Source organism: Mesoplodon bidens (genome assembly GCF_964165515.1).
Source record: "Mesoplodon bidens genome assembly, chromosome: 6".
NCBI classification, from domain to species: domain Eukaryota; kingdom Metazoa; phylum Chordata; class Mammalia; order Artiodactyla; family Ziphiidae; genus Mesoplodon; species Mesoplodon bidens.
Genome location: NC_138162.1, coordinates 42,422,322 through 42,444,861, shown reverse-complemented (window position 1 = coordinate 42,444,861; position 22,540 = coordinate 42,422,322). Strand labels below are relative to the sequence as shown.

General features: G+C 45.1%; 1 protein-coding gene across 2 annotated transcripts in view; it reads right to left on the bottom strand.

Annotated features, from left to right (window-relative positions):
* Positions 1-20,368, bottom strand: part of GOLM1 (golgi membrane protein 1) — a 71,983-nt gene extending 51,615 nt beyond the window's left edge. The window contains exons 1-3 of one of the 2 annotated variants that reach the window (XM_081237830.1): positions 20,184-20,368; positions 9,068-9,217; positions 6,878-7,057 (exon numbers count right to left, since the gene is read on the bottom strand). In XM_081237830.1, the coding sequence (XP_081093956.1) occupies positions 6,878-7,057; positions 9,068-9,196 (309 nt within the window). In that variant the 5' untranslated portion in view covers positions 9,197-9,217; positions 20,184-20,368. The remainder of the gene's footprint in view (positions 1-6,877; positions 7,058-9,067; positions 9,218-20,183) is intronic. The other variant, XM_081237831.1, reaches the window with a different exon arrangement.
* Between the last annotated feature and the right edge of the window lie 2,172 nt (positions 20,369-22,540).

Sequence of the window (22,540 nt, the reverse complement as noted above, 5' to 3'; positions counted from 1 at the left end):
CTCAGGGGAACAGTAGTGAGCAGTACATCTGCAGCTTGGCACATCTAAAAACTTCCAAAGATTCCAGTAAACATGGGTAAAGATGAAAAGTATATCTTAGGGAAAAAAAGCAATTACTTTGTAACAGTACTGCCAATTAAAAAAATTATATCTCAATTTATAATGCCCTCTACTTTTAAAATCATTTCATTGAGGGTCAAAAAAATGAAAATAAAAACCTGAGAACACAATTTTATTTTTAAAAGTATAATACCATGAAACATCTCATCTCCATCAGCAGTCTCTGGATTAGCTACCTGCATCATGATGATCTTGTGTGTGTGTGCGCACACTGTAAGTGCATACAATTTTTTGGAAATTCTATACTTCTGAGGCCCAACATTCAGAGATTCTGACCTAGTGTATTTTATTTATCAGTATATATATTGATTCTTTATTTTATTTCATTTATTTATTTATTTATTTTGGCCAAACCACACGGCTTGTGGGATCCTAGTTCCCCGACCAGGGATTGAACCCATGCCCCCCGCAGTGGAAGCACGGAGTCCTAAACACTGGGCTGCCAGGGAATTCCTGACCTAGTGTATTTTAAAACTCTGTATCTCTTGGGTAAGCTCCCAGGTGATTGTGCTGGGCAGCCAAGTGAAGAGCGACTGCTCTGAAACAACTTCTGTAACCAATAAGTTCAAAACCCCAAGGTGAGGCATAAACACCAGCCAATTTCATAGACTGATGATTCTGCACCACTGAACTTTGGCAAGCAACAGAGGCTTTGATGGGGAGCACAGCCACCTGATCAGGTGACCTCATCTTCCATCGCCCAATTCTGAGCCCTACAGAGAAAAGGAAGAGGCACCAAAGAAGCAAAGGAGACCCAGCCTTGGCCCAACTGCTCCTCCAGGAACATGACTGTTAACTCAGAGGCCAAAAATCAGGGGTTTCATATGAGTTTTGTCTCTATGATCCAAACCTGTGCTGTCTACTATTTGGCTATTTAACTTTTTCCTTTCAGTTTTATTGAGATATAATTGGCATACAGCACTGTTTAAGTTTAAGGTGTAGAGCATAATAATCTGACTTATATACATCATGAAATGATTATCAAATAAGTTTAGTGAACATCGTCTTTTATAGATATAAAATTAAAGAAACAAAAAAAATTTTCTTCCTTGTGACGAGAACTCTTTAGGATTTACCCTCTTAACGACTTTCATATATAACATACAGCAGTGTGAATTATATTTATCATGGTGTACATTACACCCTAGTACTTATTTACCTTATAACTGGAAGTTTGTACCTTTTGACCGCCTTCATCCAATTCTGCCTCCCCCCAGCTCCAGCCCCGCCTCTGGTAATCACAAATCTGATCTCTTTTTCTATTACTTTGTTTGTTTTTGAGGCCTATTTGACCTACAACACTATGTAAGTTCCTGTTACACAACACAGTGACTCAATATCTCTATACATTTCAAAATGATCACCACAGTAAGTCTAGCTACCATCTGCCATCATACAAAGATATTACACAGTTATTCACCATATTCTCTATACTTCATGCCTGTGACTCATTTATTTTGCAACTGGAAGTCTACACCTCTTCATCTCCCTTACCTATTTCTTTCCTCCCCCCATCCACCTCCCCTCTCCCCTCTGGCAACCAACCATCTGTTTGTTCTCTGTATCTATAAGTCTGTTTCTGTTTTGTTGTTTGTTCATTTGTTTTGTTTTTTAGATTCCACATGTAAGAGAAATCATACAGTATTTGTCTTTCTCTGTCTTATTTCACTTAGCATAATACTCTCTAGGTCAATCCAAGTTTTTGCAAATGGCAAGACTTTTTTTTTTTTTTTTTTTTTTTGGCGGTACGCGGGCCTCTCACTGCTGTGGCCTCTCCCGTTGTGGAGCACAGGCTCCGGACGCATAGGCTCAGCGGCCATGGCTCACGGGCCCAGCCGCTCTGCGGCATGTGGGATCTTCCCAGACTGGGGCACAAACCCGTGTCCTCTGCATCGGCAGGCGGACTCTCAACTACTGGGCCACCAGGGAAGCCCGACTTCATTCTTTTTTACAGCTGAATAGTATTCCACTGTATGTATACACCACATCTTCATTATCCATTCATCTACTGACGGGCACTTAGGTTGCTTCCATATCTTGACTATTGTGAATAATGCTGCAATGAACACAGGGGTGCATATATCTTTTCAAATGAGTGGTTTTGTTTTCTTAGGATAAACACCCAGGAGTGGAACTGCTGGATCATATGGTAGTTCTAGTTTTAATTTTTTTGAGGAACCTCCATACTGTTCTCCATAGCAGCTGCACCAATTTACATTCCCACCAACAGTGCAAGAGGGTTCCCTTTTCTCCACATCCTTGCCAACACTTGTTATTTGTTGTCTTATTGATAATAGCCATTTTGACAGGTGTGAGGTGATATTTCAGTGTGGTTTTGATTTCCATTTCCCTGATGATTAGTGATGTTGAGCACCTTTTCATGTGCCTGTTGGCCATCTGTATGTCTTCCTTGAAAAAAAAAGTCTATTCGGATCCTCTGCCCATTTTTTAATCGGGTTCTTTGTTTTTCTGATGTCGAGTTGTATGAGTTCTCTGCATATTTTAGATACTAACATGTATCAGATACATAGTTTGCAAATATCTTTTCCCATTCATCTGGCAGCCTTTGGTCTTGTTGATAATTTCCTTTGCTGTGCAAAAGCTTTTTTAGTTTGAGACGGCCCCATTTGTTTAGTTTTGCTTTTGGTCTGTCTCTACTGTCCAAACCTGTGCTGCCCAATATATGGCTATCTAATTTTAAATTAGCTAAAATTAAATAAAATTCAAAATTCAGTTCCTTAGTCCCACTAGCCACATTTTAGGCATTCAACAGCTACTTGGGGCCAGCTGCTACTGTACCACGGAGCAAAAAAAGGGAACATTTCCACCGTCACAGGGAATTCTGTTAGACAGTGTTGACCCGAACGACGCATGAATTTCATTACCACACTGTCCCTGACAGGTTCGGCTGTCAAGCTTCTACCCAGCCCCCTACTTGGGGACTTTTATGCCCATGCAGAATAGCAATGCCAGCCTGAGGCAGGGATGCTGGCCAAGGTTGGAACTCCCTAGGTCACATAAGATTTGCACCCATACGTGCCAGCAAGCCAACTCCTCCCACAGCTGAGAATCACTATTAGTCCACCAGTAGGGTCTTAAAAATTCTGAAAAAGAGCCTCATTCCAATTCAAAGCACGAGTGCTAACTTCCTAAGATTAAAAAATATAGATAACACAGAGTCATGTACTGGGGGTGACAGAGCAGCCCAACTTCTCTGGGGACTTCCCAGTCAGATTGAAACAATCAGGTATTTTTCACCTCAGAATTTGGAATTGGGGACAAAGGAGAACTAGCGGGAATACAGGAGTCTTTCGAAGCAAGGAGACAGAAAAGTGATCCCATCGCCCAGCTTTAACAACTATCAACTCAGGCCAACCTGGTTTCTTCTGGGGCCACACCCAGGCCCCCTGCATGATTTAGGTGATGGAGAGCTCTGGAGAGGCCCCTGTGGCCCAGAGAAGCGGGGTCTACACAGAGCAGAAGGAGGCCAGGGGCACAGATGGAGGCCCCTCTGGCAGCCACCCAGGGTCTAGGTCACATCCTAGGTGACAGTTACTAACTCCCTTTGGACCTGAGATCCCTCCCTGTACAATGAGCACCAACTTCATGAGGCTCCTGAGAGGAAGACAGGAGACAATTCCTGTGTAATGCTGAACGTAACCCTGGCTCGGCAGAGATCTGAAAAACACGCGCTCTGGTCGCTGGTGTGACAGCTGTTGTTGGTGCTCTTTCCACGGCTCAACTGCGCTGTTCGCGCTTGGCTCTAACAGACACCCCAGCACCTCCTTCATCTCTTCTGAAAGCCAGGACAATCTGTTTTCACGGTTTTAATTTAGAAGAAAAAAGAAGAGTCCATACCAAAAAAAAAAAATAATAATAATAATAATAATATTATTATCACTCCAGATGCTGTGGTTTACTACTACCTCTACCCCTATGCTATCACCATTACTACCACGATGACTAGTTGTGATACTACTAGCTACCGCGTTTCAGGCTTCTGCTCCATGTCAGGCACTGTGATAAACCCTTCACAGATATTACACTGAATCATTGCAGCCACGCTGCAAAAGGGATACTGTTATTTCCACTTGGCGGCTGAGAAAACAGGTCCAGAGAACTTAACTGACTTGCCTGAAATCATACAGTTAAGGAAAACAAGGATTCGAACCCAGGGCTGCCTGGCCGGGAGCCCCATGCCATTCATTGCCACCCCAAACTATGGTAAAAATCCTCCTGGAGCTAAGAAACGAGCCCCCATCCCCACCCCCAAAATGAAAAGAACTTTGTATCACATCTCCTAAAAGCTTAAAACTCCAAATGAAAGGACTCTCACCCTTTCCCAGCGGCTATCTGACTCTCAGATGTGTACTTTACCTTCTGTACTGGGGCTCCTCGACTTTCAATGTCCACTGTTAGATGTTTACTGTGACTACAAGAGCCTCCCTCCCCTCGGATGCTCAAACAGTTCTTGAACTTGGGGGTGGGGCGGGAGTGCTAAGATCCCACATTATGTCCCCTTTTTAAAAAAGAAGCCGTAAAACTGAAGTGTTCAGAAGCGAGGTGTGACAGTCACCTGGTTTCTGGCTGGGAGACGTTCCCTCTCATTTCCTCCTATAGAGGCAGATGTTTTTAGGAAACAGTCGGTCAATCACATTTCAAAGAATTCCAAGTATGAAGTCTTACCCCCACCAAAGCTTACACTCAATAAAACAGCATTTCTATATCTAGGGCTTGCCTGTGGTGATGAAGCTTCATTGACTGTGTTACTATGAATTCGCTACAACAAATGGTTCTGGGCAGCGCAGTCTCTGAGGACTCCGCCCATACGATATGGGAAGCCCGGCTGCCTGCAACCTGTTTTACAGGACTCTGGAGCCCCTCGGCGTACCAAGGCCAAGGCAGAAGGTCCCACGAGCAGAAATAACCCTGCAATCGCTCTTGCTTCTCCCCACCCCAAACAGGCACCCACACTTTGTGCAATGCACAAAAATATCCAGAAGCGTGGAGGAGTATGAAAAGAGAGATTAGTCATTCCCAGAATTTTGGATTTCATGAAACAGTAAAATTTCAGAGGCATTTGGGAGACTGATGAAGTTAAGAAAACAAGGACAGTTAAAAGCAATAACCAAACACCACATGCAGACACGAACAGCCCTTCTATCTTCTATCACTACCATTTCAAAAAAAAAAGTTAAAAACAATATGTAGAAGGCCAGAGAATCAGAGTATCAACAAAAGACAATTTTTCCTACAGAAGAAAGAGTCAAATTTTCAGGTAATGACACACATACACACAGGGGTGGAGAGGCAGGCAGACAGGTACACAAAACATCCTCCTTTTTCCTCCCTCCCTGCAGATGGGAAAACCCTGCTCTGGCTGGTCCCAGACCTTAGCACATACGGTCCTTCCCACTTTGCCCTGTCCAGCCCAGGCCCAATGGGGCAAGGCTGCTGGTCTCTGCTGGGTCCCCTTTCCCAGCCCAACACTCCCCAGATCCCATCACAGGCCTCCTTCCCAACTGGGCAGAGGGCCAGGGTGCCAGAGACCTTCTTGGCACGTCCTGCAAATCCCAGATGGAGTTTCTGCCAACTCTATCCCTTGAGAATAAACTCTGCAGCCTCCCAAAGTGTGCTTCAGGAGGTTAAGCATGTGTACACACTGTGAGAAATGGTAAGGTCCCATTCTATTCAGTTAAAGGGGATTTCAGGAGCACAAATAGCGTCACCCACACATGAGAAAAAGGGAGACCTTTCCTATAGGAAAGCACTTTATTATAAAGTTATAGGGAGCACTTTCCTATAACAGCATTAAAACTGGGACAATTCCCAAGGAAGAAACACACATTTGTGACTGAGAAAGTACTCCACAAATAAAAAAAAAATAAAAAAAAAAAGCATTTCTCACCTTTTAAACCAGTTACATAGGAAAAGTCTGAGGCCCCATCTAGAAATGATTCATTATCTGGTAACTAGTAGCACTTTACAGATTTGGCTCTTACTAACCCGTGTGCCTCTCTCTGTGAAATGCTTGATTTATTGGAAGGAGGTCATATCCTGAGATCCATTATCTTGAATGTGGACTTGGTTTTAGTAGGAAATAGTCAAATCTTGCGAGGAAATAAATAGTCATGAGTTTGATGCACTTTAGAAAGGAAGATATTAGTAACTCACACCATTATACAATTTAACAAACAGGAAAGTAGAGTCACACAGTCCCAAGAAAACCAGAAAAAGCAAGACACATAAAGCTTAGATACGCTCACTAATGAGAAGCCCCTTTTTTAATCTGTGCAGGATCTGGTATTTTTTAAATTTAAAAACCAGCACTCTTGGGTCCCCTACTCTCTCTGTTAGTATATATTAGGAGGTCTACATCTCCTCTCACTGTGAGATACTCAAGGGCACAAATGCTATTCCTCTGTGAGATACAAGCATCCGGCACAGGCCTGGCACAGAGCAGGTACTTAATGCATACTTGTAGAAAGTAAGGAAAAAAGGTAACAGGAGGATGAACGTGCTGCTAAGATAGTTCTTTTACATTTCTCTCATTTGTCAGCATTGTAAAAGTTTTCCCAACAAACACACCCAGGGCCTAATGGTGATATGAGGAGACACCCAAAGCTTGATCAAGAGGCTCATTCCACATAACTACATTACATACACACACAGCGGCTTATCCTCCCATTGAGGAGAATTCGACAGGGTATATATGGTACTTAGAACAGAATTAAGAGGAAAACCAAGCAGGTCTTGCCTTTTCATCCTGGTATAACTTGTTGACGCTCTCCATCTGAAAGTTGTGGCTGGACTGAATTTTGTCCAGCTGTTCCCGCTGCTTTTCCAGCTCCCCCTGGAACTCGTTCTTTTTCATCTCCACGGCCCCTCGCTCCGCTGCCGCCCTGCGGACCCTGCCTTCCAGCTCCACGATGCGCGTCTGCAAGGACATTATATTTGTTATGATGATCTGCAATCATGATCATTGAACTTACTACTATGACTCCCTGAAGGCTCAGATGATGGTTACCATTTTTTAGCAGTAAAGTATTTTTATTTTTTTATTTTTTGGCCATGCCTCGAAGCATGTGGGATCTTAGTTCCCTGACCAGGAATCGAACCCACACCCCATGCACTGGAAGCGAGAAGTCTTAACCACTGGACTGCCAGGGGAGTCCCAGCAGTATTTTTAAATTAAGTATGTACTTTTTTTAGACATAACACTATTGAACACTTAACAGACTACCATATAGTATAAATATAACTCTTTATGCACTGGGAAAACAAAAACTCACATGACTTGTTTTATTGTGCTATTGGCTTTATTGTGGCAGTCTGGAACTGAATTCGGGATATTGCCAAGGTCTGCCTGTACATAAAATGGCTTATGCTTTACCTGGCGTGAGCTGGTGCTCAAATATTTAGTTCCTTTTCCTCACTAAACAGAGCATTTAAACACTCTTTATAATACACAATCTCTGAAAACAGATTCAATTCTCTGGACACCAAGACCCCACCAACCCAGAGAACAGGGGTCCAGTGGAAGCTCAGACAAAAGCACTACAACCGTGGGGAGGTAAGCATGAGAGGAGGACAAAACACCCCTATGGGATGAATTTCCATGGCTAAGAACTCAAGCTCTGCCATCAGAAAGACTGGGTTGGCATCCTGGCTCCCCTTGTCCTTAACCTCTCCGAGCCTTAGTTTGCCCACCTGTGAAATGGGGAACATAAAATCCCAACCTGAGAGAGTCTGTGTACAAAAGAAGGCAATGTATGCAATATATCCTTAAAGAAAAATTATTCTGACGCTTGCTAAAATGATAAGGGAAACTTTGTTCAAGGCTACTGCAACAGGGGTCATGACTATTGCAGCCAGGAGAGAAATTATTCTCGACGCTGAGCACAGCAAGGACAGCAGAGGATTTATAGCCAGCGAACAGAGTGAGGGGGTCAGTGGGTGGAAAAGCACTAAAAGGGTGGGGAGATTCTTGCTAAACTGGCCTAACAGGAGTATTGCTAAAGGCGGGCCCAGGGCTAGACATCAAAGATAAGGGATGGGGACCTTGCTCAGGTACCAGGGGTGGAGGGATGAGTTAGCAGGATTCTTTGCTAAGCCTGGGCTGGGCAGGCCAAAAACAGGATGGGGGACCAAGATGGAGGCCTAGTCACGAAGGGGGCTCCTCAGAGGTTGACTAAACTGCGGTCAATGAGAGTCTCTGTCACTGCTCAGCACTGCCTGACCCACGATGGGCAGCAATGAATGGGAAAGATAAAGTTATTGTTATCAGTAAATGATGCTGATAAAGACTGGTACCTCTAAAAACATATTTCTCATGCCCGTTCTCCACGTGCGTTACCAACACCACTCTTAGATTCTGACTGTGGAGTGGAGGACCAGAACGGGCTGTGGGCAGGGTACTTAACGTAAGTTGTCTTCCCAGAACCAGCCCAAAAGGCTTGACTGAAAATTGTTAAGTCACAGGTAAAGCAGAGAGGCATGTCTTTTTTTTTTTTTTTTTTTTTTTTTGCTGTACGCGGGCCTCTCACTGCTGTGGCCTCTCCCATTGCGGAGCACAGGCTCCGGACACACAGGCTCCGCGGCCATGGCTCGCGGGCCCAGCCGCTCCGCGGCATGTGGGATCTTCCGGGATAGGGGCACGAACACGTGTCCCCTGCATCGGCAGGCGGACTCTCAACCACTGCGCCACCAGGGAAGCCCTAGAGAGGCATGTCTTGGCAGCAATCCTAAGAAGTCACAAGGGGGTCCTCTCCCACCCAAGAGCAGAGCTGGCGTGGAGTCAGGCCCGGGGGCTGGGTGGGGGGACATGCAGGGCCCCCCAGCGAGCATTACAGCATGCAACACCTTAGGTGGTGATAAACAGCAAACCCCTGGGACCCCACCGCCCAGCAGCTTTAAATACTCTATGACATCCACACAAACAGAACACCTGGAGATCCACGCTCCGGGAGCTCGCAATCCAGTAGTTGAAGCCCAGGACAATGATACAGGCCACCAGGGCAGCCAGCACGAGGGGCGGCGACTTCATGCTCCGACGCCCGTTTCCCAATCCCATCATCTCACAGACCAGGCTGAGAATCTGCCAAATTAAAACAAATACACAGGCCTCAGTACCAGTATTACCATGCCCCAGGCACGCCACATCCGTCATCACAACCAACACGAAGGTGTCCTGCCCCGAAACACGGGCTCGCGGCATCTTCTCCTTGAAATGCAAAGCTGTCGGTGGAGAAGACCGTGTAAGGAGCCCACCCAGAGCCAGTGGTGTGTGCCCTGGGCAGTGCGGCCAGACCCCTGGGACAGGCTTGTGGGAGCAAGCACCGTCCTAGAAACCCATCACACATGGGCTCAACACCTCGGGCAGGTAACAATTTCTCTCATGCTTCAGTTTTCTCATCTATAATTATAGTTCCTACCTCCCAGTACAATCTGAGAAATCATCATTTCTTTAAGCAGCAATAGCAAATATTAGTGCTTCTGCATCACACTAGAAAGACTCCATTTCTCATTATTCCCCAAAGCCTTTTTGATCTGACTCCTAACCAGGGAGGGTTTCTTACACTGTGACAGAATTGCCAAAGATACCCAGTTAAAGTGTTTCCTGAGCAAAGCCGGAAAGCCTTCTAGAGGTTGTGTGAAGCCAGGACCGGAGGTGCCCCGCCTGCAGCAGAAACAGGCATTTATGCTCTGCTTCCTTTGAACACTGTTCTCTCTCCCTTTGAAGCCGTATCTGTGCAGCACAGCTGAGTTAGGAGACTTCAAGGGCTGCAGGGAGCATGGATCTTCTTAAAAGGAACACAAATACAGCTGAGAAGAAAGGAGCTATGTTTCACTCACGGGCTTCAACCCCAAGCCAGGTCTGGCTGGATCCTGGTCCTGGTCAGCAAGGACAAGGGAAACTGACTTTTCCAAATGGCTTTCGCTGAGCCAGATCAAAGGACCTCATCAGAGGGAGGGCAGCACACACAATAAACAGCCTCCCTCAGAACAGATATGCTTTTATGCCAGGTGTGGCCAGCAACGGAGGAAGAGGAAAAGGAGGTGAGGGAGGAGGGGGAAGGGAGACGACCAGGGATTCAGCTTTGAGGTGAAGTTCCTGCAGGTGAGAACACAGAAGAGCTGACAAAGCTGGCTCTCCCCCGTGGTACTCGTAGCTAAGTGTGTCCCTGGGAGACATCCTCTCTCTCTGAATGAGCAATCTAGTTGAATCACCTAAAACAAAGCACCCCCAGAATTCCCATGAATTGAGGGCTGAGTCCAGCCTCCACTGGCTGATGGCTTATTCACCAGCTTCTGGTCTCTTGGGACAAAAGAGGGAAAAAAGTTTTAAATTCAACTGACAGTTGATATCAGCAAACATTGTACATACTAACAGAGACTAATGCTCAGAAATACTAAAGTTCTAGAAAATTTTATAGATCTGCTAAAAATGTCTCCACTGCCTCATCCTGTTTGATTTTGATCACAGTTTTTTGTTTTTTTTTTTTTTTTTACTCATTAAGTTTTTAAAATATAAGAAGACAAATACAACTGGGGAGAAAAATCATACGAAGTGTAAAATTAAAAGTCCTCCTCTTCCCACTCCACTGGCTGTATCCTTCTATTCCAGCTGCTCTTAACCCTCAGAGAGCATCAGAATCGCCTGGGACGCTTCTTAAATTACCAACAACTGGGCCCACTCCTCCTTTCTCTGTAAAATTTTTTGCCCAGAATTTTTGGTTGTTGGTGGTGTTTTTAAAATAACCTAATCTTATCACTCTTTTCTTTTATTGCTTCTAGATTTTGCTTATGTTTAGAAAGACATTTCCTACTTTAAGTTTATATATACATTTACCCATATCTCCTCTCAACATATCTATGTTTTCATATTTATATGTAAATGTTTCATCCACTTGGAATTCCTTTTTGATGTAAGGAGTAAAGAAATACAAAGAAAACAACTCTTTTTTTTTTTTTTTTTTTTGTAATGGCTGGCCAGTTCCTTGGGCATCTTTTATGGAATAAACTATTTTTACTTAGTTCTTTGAAAGGCCATCTTTGTCATATGCTTAATTCCCTAAAAATAAACTTTTAGATGGGACACTCACTTGACCTTTTGTTATTCCTGCAGATGTAAGTCAGGGTGGGTATACTATAACTCTGAAAACAATATAACTCAACTCTCACTTCAAGGAAGTGTACAGATGATCATTTAACATTCTCCTTCCTTTAGCCAGTCAGTAAAAACTTTAATGAGCAACTACTAGGAGACAGGTGCTGTGCTAGCACCAGGAAGCTCAGGGCAGTGTTAAGAGAACAAACTCTGGAACCTGATGGCCAGAGTCGGATCCTGGTTCCACCTCTTCGGAGTCACAGGACCCATCTGTGCCTCATCGTCTTCCTCAGAGGGTTAAATGAGTAACAGATGAGTAAAGATATGAGAATTGCTTAGAACCACAACTGGCACATAGTGTCAATTGCTCGATAAATGCTGACTATCATTATTAGAGATGGAAAGATGAATAACAAATCATTTCCAGATCTGGTCTTTTTCTTGTTTTATAAGAAACCAGCCATCTGCATTCTTCCCTTGACTCTGCTGTCAACTGAAGCAGCAGTAACTGCCATCTCCTGGGACTGACTCCGGATGCCGCTGCAGCAGTAGACATCCCAGACCAGGACCACATTATGTAAAAGAGAGATTCCAGGAAGTTGAGTACAGTCTCAGAAGCCCGTCACTGTGACCCAGCACTTGGCCAGCCGGACGGTGTGCAGCAACCCAGAGGGACGGTTAGGAGAGCCCTGGACTTCCCAATGGACACACGGCTGCCCAAGTAAGATGACCATGAGGAAGGGAGGGCCAACAGTGAGCCTTTGGGCCTGCAACATGCCTCACCATGGACTTCCAGGACTGCAGGAACCCTGCTGCTGAAGACAAAGGGACAAACACAGGTGGTAAATGACAAAGCCTGATGAAGACTGAGGGCAGGAACTCAGAGCCAGAGTTTACAGCTGTCAAACATTTCAAACGCCTTCCTCTCTCCTCCACCTTAGAATTTATGTAGACTGGAGGGTGATGGAAGTGGGTGGGAGACAGACTGTGTCAGACAGATTAATAGTTATAATTTAGGCTTCAGAATGTGTTTTGTCTCATATTTGATTACACTTACCTGACATACTGAAAAAGATTAACCTAAATCAGCCGAACTCTGTGAAATTCCAGGTTTCCCTGGAATGAAAGAAAGTGGTGTGTGTCTGCACTAAAAGTTTCTTGGTAAGTTGGAAGAGTCATAAAAAAAAAAAAAACCCTGCAGATTCTTTCTACTGGCTTAATTTAAAAAATTCAATCTACTGGTTAAAATTATTGTTTGCTTGTAAGACAAAAATTTTTATAAGCCAACAGAGACCTCTAAATCCTTTTTCAGAAAAAGAAAAAGTATAAGAAAATGGGCAACTGGCCAAATGCATGACCCCCTTGAACCTCCTAGTTAAATAATTTTTTCATTTCCTCATTTTCACAGAGGTTTTTAATCATATAGGCAAATATATGGGAGCAATCAAATCGGATTGGCTTGTTTGACCAATGTCATCACTGCAGAAACAACACAGCTTCTCCAAACAGCAGGGGAGCCGCACCTTTATTACTTTTCAGAAGAAATGGCTTCACCAGGATGGCAGAGGGCCAGAGCCGGAGGTGCCCTGCACGGAGTTCAGAAGTCACCACAGTGAAGCAAACAGACTGGAGGACGCCCCACTCAGCATTCTTTTGGAGGGTTTAGAGATATTCTACTCTGACCCAAGAATGTCTCCAAGGCAGGGGTTAGCATACCAAGGCCCACAGGCCATTGGTGGCCCATTTTGTAAATAAGGGTTTGCTGAACACAGCCATGCCCAGCCCTTGAAGTACTGCCCACAGCTGCTTTCTAGCTACAAGGCAGAGTTGAAAAGTTGAGATGGGGATCTTCTCATAGGGTTATTATCTTTCCCTTCTGGAAACTTTGCCAACTCCTGCTCTAAACCATTAGGGTTAAATGACAAGTCCATTGTATTCTCCTTAAATTGCTTTAAAAACTTACTAGGGGCTTCCCTGGTGGCGCAGTCGTTGAGAATCTGCCTGCTAATGCAGGGGACACGGGTTCGAGCCCTGGTCTGGGAGGATCCCACATGCCGCAGAGCAACTGGGCCCGTGAGCCACAACTACTGAGCCTGCGCGCCTGGAGCCTGTGCTCTGCAACAAGAGAGGCCGTGATAGTGAGAGGCCCCCGCTCGCCGCAACTAGAGAAAGCCCTCGCACAGAAACGAAGACGCAACACAGCAAAAATAAATAAATAAATTACTAAACTCCTACCCACAACATCTTCTAAAAAAAAAAAAAAAAAACTTACTAGGAAGTGCACAGATTCTCCTCCTCTCACTTTCCCAACCTCCAATTTTTCCCCAATTCTAGAAGCTAACAGTTTAGAAAGAAAAACCTTTAATAGCATGGTAAATGTGGTTAATAATACTGTATTGCATATCTGAAAGCTGCTAAGAGAGTAGATCTTAAAAGTTCTCATCACAAGAAAAAAAAATCCGTAACTATGTGGTTACAGATGTTAACTAGACTCATCGTGGTGAGCATTTCACAATATATACAAATACTGAATCATTTTATTGTAGGCCTGAAACTAATGCTATGTCAATTATCCTCAATAAAATGTTTTAAAAAGAACAACTAAAAATTAATGTGCATGTTTAGCGCTATGCAGTGAAAATACCAAAAACTGGAGTGAATGAGTGAAAATGAATGAGGAGAACCAAATTCCACTGTGCTTCTTCCAGCACTTGATTTTCTGAAGAAGGGCCACCTTCCCTACAGACGCCAAGACTACGCGTTGGCAGGCGTTCCCAAATTCCTCCTAGTCTAGTTCAGGAGTTGGCAAACTTCAGCCTAAGGGCCGAATCCTGCCAGCCACCTGTTTCTGTACACTGCCTGAAAGCTCAGATTTTAAGTTTTTTAAGTGAAAAAATCAGAATAATATTTCATGACATGAAAAGTACTGAAATATATGAAATTAAAACTTCAGTGTCCCTAAATGAAGTTTTATTGGGATACAACGATGCCCATTCATTTACGTATTGTCTATCACTGTCAGGCTACAAGAAGTGAGTAGCTGTGACACAGCCCACAGGGCCTGCAGAACCTAAAATACCATCTGGCCCTTTACAGAAAAGGTTTGCTGTACCTTTAGACACCTGCTGTAGTTCAGTGGTTCTCAAAGTGTGTTCCCTGGACCAGCAGCATCAGCATCATGTTGGAATGTTAGAAATTTAAATGTTCTGGCCCACCCCAGACCTACCAAGTCAGCAACTTGGGGTCTGTGTTTAAAAGCCCTCCACGTGATGCTGATGCAGGTCAAGGTTGAGAACCACTGTCCTCTCCAGAGCTCACTGGACAAGTCTGACAAGTGAATATTGTTCTGGCTGCACTCATTTATTTTCAAAACGCGGAAAGACATGTTGGAGGGGGGGTGTTGTTTATCTTTGGAGAAATACTTGTACTTCCCTACTGTTTAAAGGTTGAGTTTGAGTTTTTTCCTCCCAGCTCTTTCATGGCCTTTGGCCTTCCATTTTATTCTACTATTTTATCACACCTCCCATCTGCAGTTGCAAACACTGTCCCTAAACCTATCTACTACTGTGTGCCCTAGAGAAATAAGGTTTCTTTTTACCTCCCTAAGAGGTAAAGAGTAACCCCAAATGGACTCCATTTAAAGTAACTTCTCCATTGAGGGTCTTTTCTCCCTTTGGCCATCTCAAAGTCACTGTTCACCTGTGGATAAAGGTACCTCTTTTTTTTTTTTTTTTTTTTGCGGTACACAGGCCTCTCACTGTCGTGGCCTCTCCCGTTGCGGAGCACAGGCTCCAGACGCGCAGGCTCAGCAGCCATGGTTCACGGGCCCAGCCACTCCGCGGCATGTGGGATCCTCCCAGACCGGGGCACTAACCCTTGTCCCCTGCATCGGCAGGCGGACTCTCAACCACTGCGCCACCAGGGAAGCCCCAAGGTACCTCTTCTTTAATCAGAATGAAGTGATCACTAATTCCAGAGCAACATGGCTTCTACAGGACCTCCCTCACTGATACAGAAAACACAGAGGAAAGATAAGGAATCGTCTATCTGCTACACAAATATAAATGACAGAGAGCATTTTGATGGGCTAGACCCTCCAGTTCTGACAGCACTGAAATCAGAGAAATGGTTTAAAAAAAATTTCTAAATCAATCATTAGTATATTAAAATTCTGTCCAAGAATTCACCAAGGCAATACTTTAAAAACTGGTAATAGCGAATGAGCCATCTTGAAGTTCCAGCCCAACTGGGCCTCAAAAGACTGCAGCCCAGTCAACCCACAGAATCAGAAGCAATAATAAAATGATGGTTTTAAGCTTGGAGATGATTTGTTATGGAGCAACGGATGATCAAAATACAAACTGTTACATGAAAAAAGTTACAAAATAGTAATTATCATATCCTACTTTTGTTGAAAAAATTTTTAAACTACACTCAATAAATCAATATATTTTTCCACCATAGAAAATGTATAGCGAACGTTTATAAGGAAGGATATATACAAGTTGTAGTAAGGGAGCAGAATGTATAGAGGAATGAAGCTTTCATTTTTTTGCTTTATACCATTTTTTTTTCCATCAATGAGCGTATCTTTAATACAAAAGCCAAACAGTAACAATAAAAAATTGAGATGTTAGGAAGATGTATAATGGTAACATTAGCAAGTTTTGAAGCTATATTTGTAGCATTCCCAGATTAAATCACAGGATTTTACAGCTTCTTCTAAAACAAAACAATGACAACATACATATGTATTATGAAGTAGAGAAATACACTGAACTCATTCAAATACATTCCAAGGCTCCCTTCTGTGCTGGAACCCACCACCAGGGACACTAAGAAGACCCAGGTCCCTGTCCTGAGCCTGGGCAGGTAACTGAGAGGAGACGCAGGGCAGCGTGAGGACCCATTTCTGACTTGGTGACGGGGCAGTTCCTCTTCTCCTCCCAACCTCCTGGGCTCATCTGTAAAGGGATAACCTTGGGGTCCGTCTTCTAAGGCTGGTGTGAAAATTAAATGAGAGCATTTACTTGCCACCAAGTAAATACTTCACTGAAAGGAACTGCTGTGGTATTGAGAGTGTGGCTTAAGTGAGAGAACCAACTGTCTACCAGCAGGGTGCATGCAGCCCAGAAGGTATAAAAGATGCTCCACCTGGCTGGGGAAAAAATCCTAGAAGTTACATTTATTTTTTATCCAAAAAGTAGAATAGCAACTATGTTTTAGTAATATAAATATTACATAAAACAAGTTAAATATATTATGTACATACTAATTATTTTACACTATGTTACACCGTACTAATTATACTACCATGAAATACTAATAGTGCTAATAAAAGCAGGAACTGACTGCATCCTCACAAAGACCCTCTGTCGAGGGTCACCTGTCACTAGCCCTCTGAGATGCCTGAAGCACTCCTTTGACTTGGACAAGCACACAATGAGGTAGATGGACAAATTATAACTAAACTAAACCCCACAGAGGATATGAATAGCTTTAAGATTCCTACAAAAAGCACAAATCAAAGCTACACTAATAAACGCGAGCAGAGGTGAACACAAACCCAAGGCTGGGAACACACTTCCCGCCCTGAGTCAGCTTCACCTGAGCCACATCACAAAGTAAAAACAATGATGACGTACTCAGATCTGACAAGACCCAGGCCAAAAATACTCAAAATTCAAGGAGTATACGAAAAATGGTTTGGGCTTCCCTGGTGGTGCAGTGGTTGGGAGTCCGCCTGCCGATGCGGGGGACACGGGTTTGTGCCCCCGTCCGGGAAGATCCCAATTTAAAAAAAAAAAAAAAAAAAGAAAAAGGGTTTTACCTCCACTGTGATTAACAGTGAATCCATCCCTAAGTGTACACTGAATCTTGAGATATAAGAAAACAATGACAGCACATGTATATAATTTATAATTAAGTAACAAACACACATAAGAGGAGTGCTAAAAATTGGTCTGAATTGAGATATAATTGACATATTACACTTATTCGTTTTAGGTGTTAAATAAAATTTTTTTACTAACAGGAATGAGCAAAAAGCTTGGAAACCACAGCAAACTACAATATATATCACTATAATCATATTATATAGTATTTTTACATATATATTCTTCCTGTCAGGCACTAATTAATCTTCAAAACCTTAGTGAGAGGAAGCTCTATTAATGCAGGCTTGAAGGAAAATAAGATCAAAATGTTGTAAAAATCTGAGAAGGTATACATTCTTTTTCCTGAAAATGGGGGAAATTTCTTTGTGAAGCAAAGTAGGCTCTCTGGGAATTTTGGAAATAATCCTTAAACTTCAAGCCAAGTCTCTCTTTCAATGTAATTTCATCAGTAACTTGAAAAAGTCTAGAAAAGAAAATAACCACAATCTAGGACCATCTTGGGGGAGCAAGTGAAATCACATTCACACTTTGTTAAGGTGAACGCCAAGAACATATCAAGACCATTCCTTTTACTCCTGTGAATTTTTAGAAAGTAATTTTAACCAAGTTTTTTTTTTTAATAGTGTTTGTTTTTACTTGTTGACAGTTTGCTTTATTTATTTATTTATTTTTGGCTGTGTTGGGTCTTCGTTTCTGTGCTAGGGCTTTCTCTAGTTGTGGCGAGCGGGGGCCACTCTTCATCGCGGTGCGCGGGCCTCTCACTATCGCGACCTCTCCTGTTGTGGAGCACAGGCTCCAGACGCGCAGGCTCAGTAATTCTAGCTCACGGGCCCAGTCGCTCCGCGGCATGTGGGATCTTCCCAGACCGGGGCACGAACCCGTGTCCCCTGCATTGGCAGGCAGACTCTCAACCACTGCGCCACCAGGGAAGCCCCCAAGTTTTTTTTTTTTAACAAAGAAAAAAGTGCTTTTTTTTTTTCTTATCCCAATTACAGATGTTATTTCCCATTTCCCAGGTCATTAAAAAAGAAATTAATCTTTTCCTAAGGCACATTATTTTCTTCTAAAGAAAAATAAAAACATCAATAATACAACTGAATTAAAGCCCCAGGCACAGGACCTCTCATCCCTGTCCCTGCTTCCCCCTCTCCCGGCCACCCCAAGCCTGTTCAGAAGTAGGGCTGGTCTTCAGGGACCACACTACCTTCAAGCTCCCTTTCACTAAACTGCCCGTGATGGGATCCTGTTCCCCACGCAGCACAGCTGGCTTGAAGCGACAGCCACCTTCTAACTCTTCCCGGCAGAGGCAGTTTCCCCAGGCTCTGCCTGGCTATCCTTTGTGCTTCAGATGCAGAAAGCCAGCTTGCAACATTCACAGGATCTTCAGCACAGTCAGCAATTCCCTCCCTGCTGGGGGAAGGTCGCCACATAAATGGACTGAAGGCAGCCCTGGGCCTAACATGGTCAACCATCCTCACTGCTGTTTCAGCCGCACCCCTCAAAAAACAACTATATAAATGCAAAAATCTTTTCATTCCCCCATCAATAACTGGACCTAGGGCCAGCAATTAGAAAGCAGATGGCATCCTTAGTTCCTAATGGCAACGTCCCCAAAATCTGACACACACCCCCCAGCATTCCAACGATGAGAGCATCGTTGGTCTTTCATTTTTGAGAAAAACCAAAAAAAAAAAAACCAAAAAAAAAAAAAAGTGGTATCTTCACAGGAGAACAAAATACGTCTTGAAGAGTTAACCTGTTTTCTTTAAACATCCTATGAACTCAATGTTTTCACCACTGACCCCTTAAAAGTTGAATTCTGACCTAAGAACAGCAAGCCTTAGCAAGTTACTGGTTTCTATTTACAAATAAAGGTAAAACTATTCTTCACGATAGCATGAGCCTGGCTTAATCTTCTCTAACACAAGTAGAAGGAGCTAGGGATGCCCTAGGAGACCCACAAGGACCAACAAGAGATTCCACTTCTCATGTCTCACGTTACAAAAAATTCAGAAATACTAAAACTGCCAAATTTGAGTCAATCTCATGGCCATGAATCAAACAGAGTCACTCTAGAGCTGTTAAATATTTAAGCAGGCTACTGGACATCTTACTCTGCTCCTAGCAATGTCCCTCAATATTTGCATAATTTAGGGCAACTGGGCCTTGAAGATCACAAACCAGACAAAAGAAATCTCAAAACCGTGAAAGCCACACGAGTCTGGTTTTGCAAATTTGTAAACGGGATATCTTAAGCACCACCATTACTTGCCGAATACAATGATTCTTAAATTCCGCTAAAAAGAACACTCATCAAAATCGGCATTTTGCCTGTTTTGTTTTACCAAAAAACAATCATTAAAAATACTACATAGGGTGTGACATATAAAGAGTATGGAAACCCAGGAGACTATTTTTACAGCAGAGCAAAAGTTCTGTGGATCCTCCACGCCACCAAAGATGGGAAATACAGGTACAGGAGGGAACCCGGAGCATCCCTGAGACGGGCTACAGAGGAGCTCTGGCGGCTCGCAGACCGAGAACCCGGCGTCAAGCTCCCGGTCACCTGCCAGGACGCGACCGCTGCCAACTTGGGCACCGCGGCGGCCCGAGAGCGCGCGGGGCTGAGGGGAAAGAGATGAGCGGCGCGGCCAGCCCGCCCTCCCCGCGTGCCAATCACGCCCGCACGGCTGGCACTAGCGCGACTTTGGAGAATGCTCGCTTTTGACTTTGGATGCCGACGCGCGTGACACAGCTAAGAACAAAAAGAAAGGCCCCGCATCGCTCCAGACCGGCCTCCGCAGGGGAGCCCAGCCCGGGAGACGGAACCCGGCGGGTCGGGGCGGCCCCGGGAAGGAGGCTCCGGCGCGGGGAGGTGCGGGGCCGGCCCCGAGCCGACTCCGATAAAAGGCTGAGGCCCGGGCGCAAACCGGGGGGTGTTTCCGGGACCCGGCGCGGGGTCCCTGGGCGCGGGCCCGGGGCCGAGGAGGGACAAGGAGAAGTAAGGCGGCCAGAGCGGCCGGAGGGCGCGCCGAGCACGCGCGCCGCCTACTCACCTCCTGCAGCGGCTCCGGTGGCCGCTCGGTGCTGCGAGGCCCGGCTCCCAGGCCGCCCGGGCCGTTCTCCCACCGCCGCCGGCCTCGCGCTCCCACCGGCTCCGCGCCCCGCGCAGCCTCCAACGCCGCCGCGTCTGCGGCCTCAGCAGCGGCGAGTCCCCGCCCCCGGGCAGCGCCGGCGGCGCGGTGAGGAGGCGGCCTCGCGAGCGCGAGGAGGCGAGGCCGTGGCCGCGCCCGGACACCCGGCCCCACGGTGCGCGCGCCCTGGCCCGCGGCCGACCTGTGGCTGGATCCGGGAAGCCCCCGTCGCGCCCCCTCCCCGCCGCCAGCAGCCCCTCCCCTCCCCACTGCGGCTCCCGGCGCGCCTTCTGGTCGCGGCTCAGAAAGCAGAGCAGAGCGGTCCAGAGGCTTTCGGAGGAGGCGCGTAAGGTGGGAAGCGGCGGCGGAGCGAAGGGGCCCGGGGAGACACGGGACACGCCCCCCAGCACCCCCGCCCCCGCCCCGAGGGAATTTTCCGGAACCCAGAGCTGACCACACCCGGCGCCACACTCCTGGTCATACTCACGTCTCCTTCGCAGTAGTCCCGGGATCTGTGCTCACGAATTTGTCCTTTTTCTTCCACCAGCCCTTCGCAGTTGGTCCTGATCTCCCCACAGCTGTTATCTCTCACCGCTAATTTGTCGGGTTGCGACCCTGGGGCGGCGTGCAACAGAAAACGAAGACTCCTGGGTGTTGCGCAAGCAGGATCCTCTAGGACTTTCTAAGGATGGGGCTTGGGAATTTGAATGTTAAACAGCGCCCAGGTGGCCTTCGGGCACATGGAAGTTTGAGAAGCACTGTTGAGCCACACCTGCCTGAGAAGCCACAAAACTAGCGACTTATAGGATAACCATACTAGGAAATTCTAAAACAGTGTGGTTCTTAACCCTGACAGCATTGGCCAGACATTGGAATTCTCTGGGAGCTTTTAGAGTATTCAGATACCACGGTCCCACCTCTGGAGTTCTGAGCCCGAACATTGGTATTTTTGTTTTAAAGCTTCCCAGATAGTTGTAACGTGGCCAGGATTGAGAACAGTTTTCCTAGAACCATCTCTTTTTGAACCTACCTGGCTCTAGTGTCTGGGGAAAGAGTCCCTTGGCTCACCCCTCCCAAACCACAACACCAAAAAACAAGCAGATACACACGCAAACTCCTGAGGGAATGCTCACAGCCAAAACTGTTTTCAACCAGAACATACTCCCCTTCAAAAAGGTGACCAAGATGTCTTACTACCACCTGAGCATGGATCTCGTTAACTGCAGGAAAAGTATCTTCATGAGCCAAAACCTTTTATCTGAATCATGAGCTGACAATAATGACCCCTTTAGAGTGATATTGGAGTATATTCCAAAATGTTGTTTTCGTTACCCATTGTTAGACTGCCAGCTGGTCAGACTAAGTGTTCAAAAGCTGAGCGTGTGTTGGCTGTCAGCCCTAGCTTTTCCATAGACTTGACTTGTATCCCTTGGCTCTGACCTTCTCCCCACCTTCAGTGACCACAGTCAGGGTTTTAGGACAGGCACAGTAACTTCCCTTATTGCTCCTTTTGGCTCTCCTAGCAATGTTTTGCCTTCTTAGGCTGTGGACCATAACTTCCACCTCATTTGCCTCTAAGTATGTTCCCATTAGTGTCTGTGATTTATCAACAGCTAATTAGTCAGTGACTAAGCCAGTGATTCTTAAACACTTTATACAAGAGGTCCATATGTCTAGGTACTAGGGAAGCTTGCTGAGTTAACTACATTTTTATTGAGGGGGGAATCAGTCCTTTCCAAGTTTCATAAGAATCTTTATGACAAAATTTGGAATTTTTAAGGTGTAGTTCTTAAAGTTCTTTTAAGATGCAATATTTATATATGCAGTGTTGCATATGTAAATTTGGGTTTACATTTCTTATAAAGTTCTCTTCTGTTTCCTCAAGGCTTCTCACCCAGAACATTTAACCTAATCGGTTGCTGGCCCTAAAAATTCAACTGGATAGATTTTGATTAAACAATGTGCAAGGGGCTGTGGTGGTTGGTTGCAGCAGGCCCCCATGTTTTGTCTGTTCAGCATTCTTTCCCTCACTAGGTAATAGCACCCGATTTTCATACAGGTACCTACCTCCTACTCTCCAAGGGATACAGCCTTGGTCAGACTGTCAATCAAAGTGATGGCCTCTCCAGCTCAAGGGATAGACTGTTGTATTAGTTTTCTATTTGCTGCCCTAACAAATTATCACAAACCTAGAGTTAAAACAACAGAGTTCTGTTGGTCAGAAATCTCACTGGGCTAAAACCAAGGTGTCAGTAGGGCTGCATTCCTTTCTGGAGGCT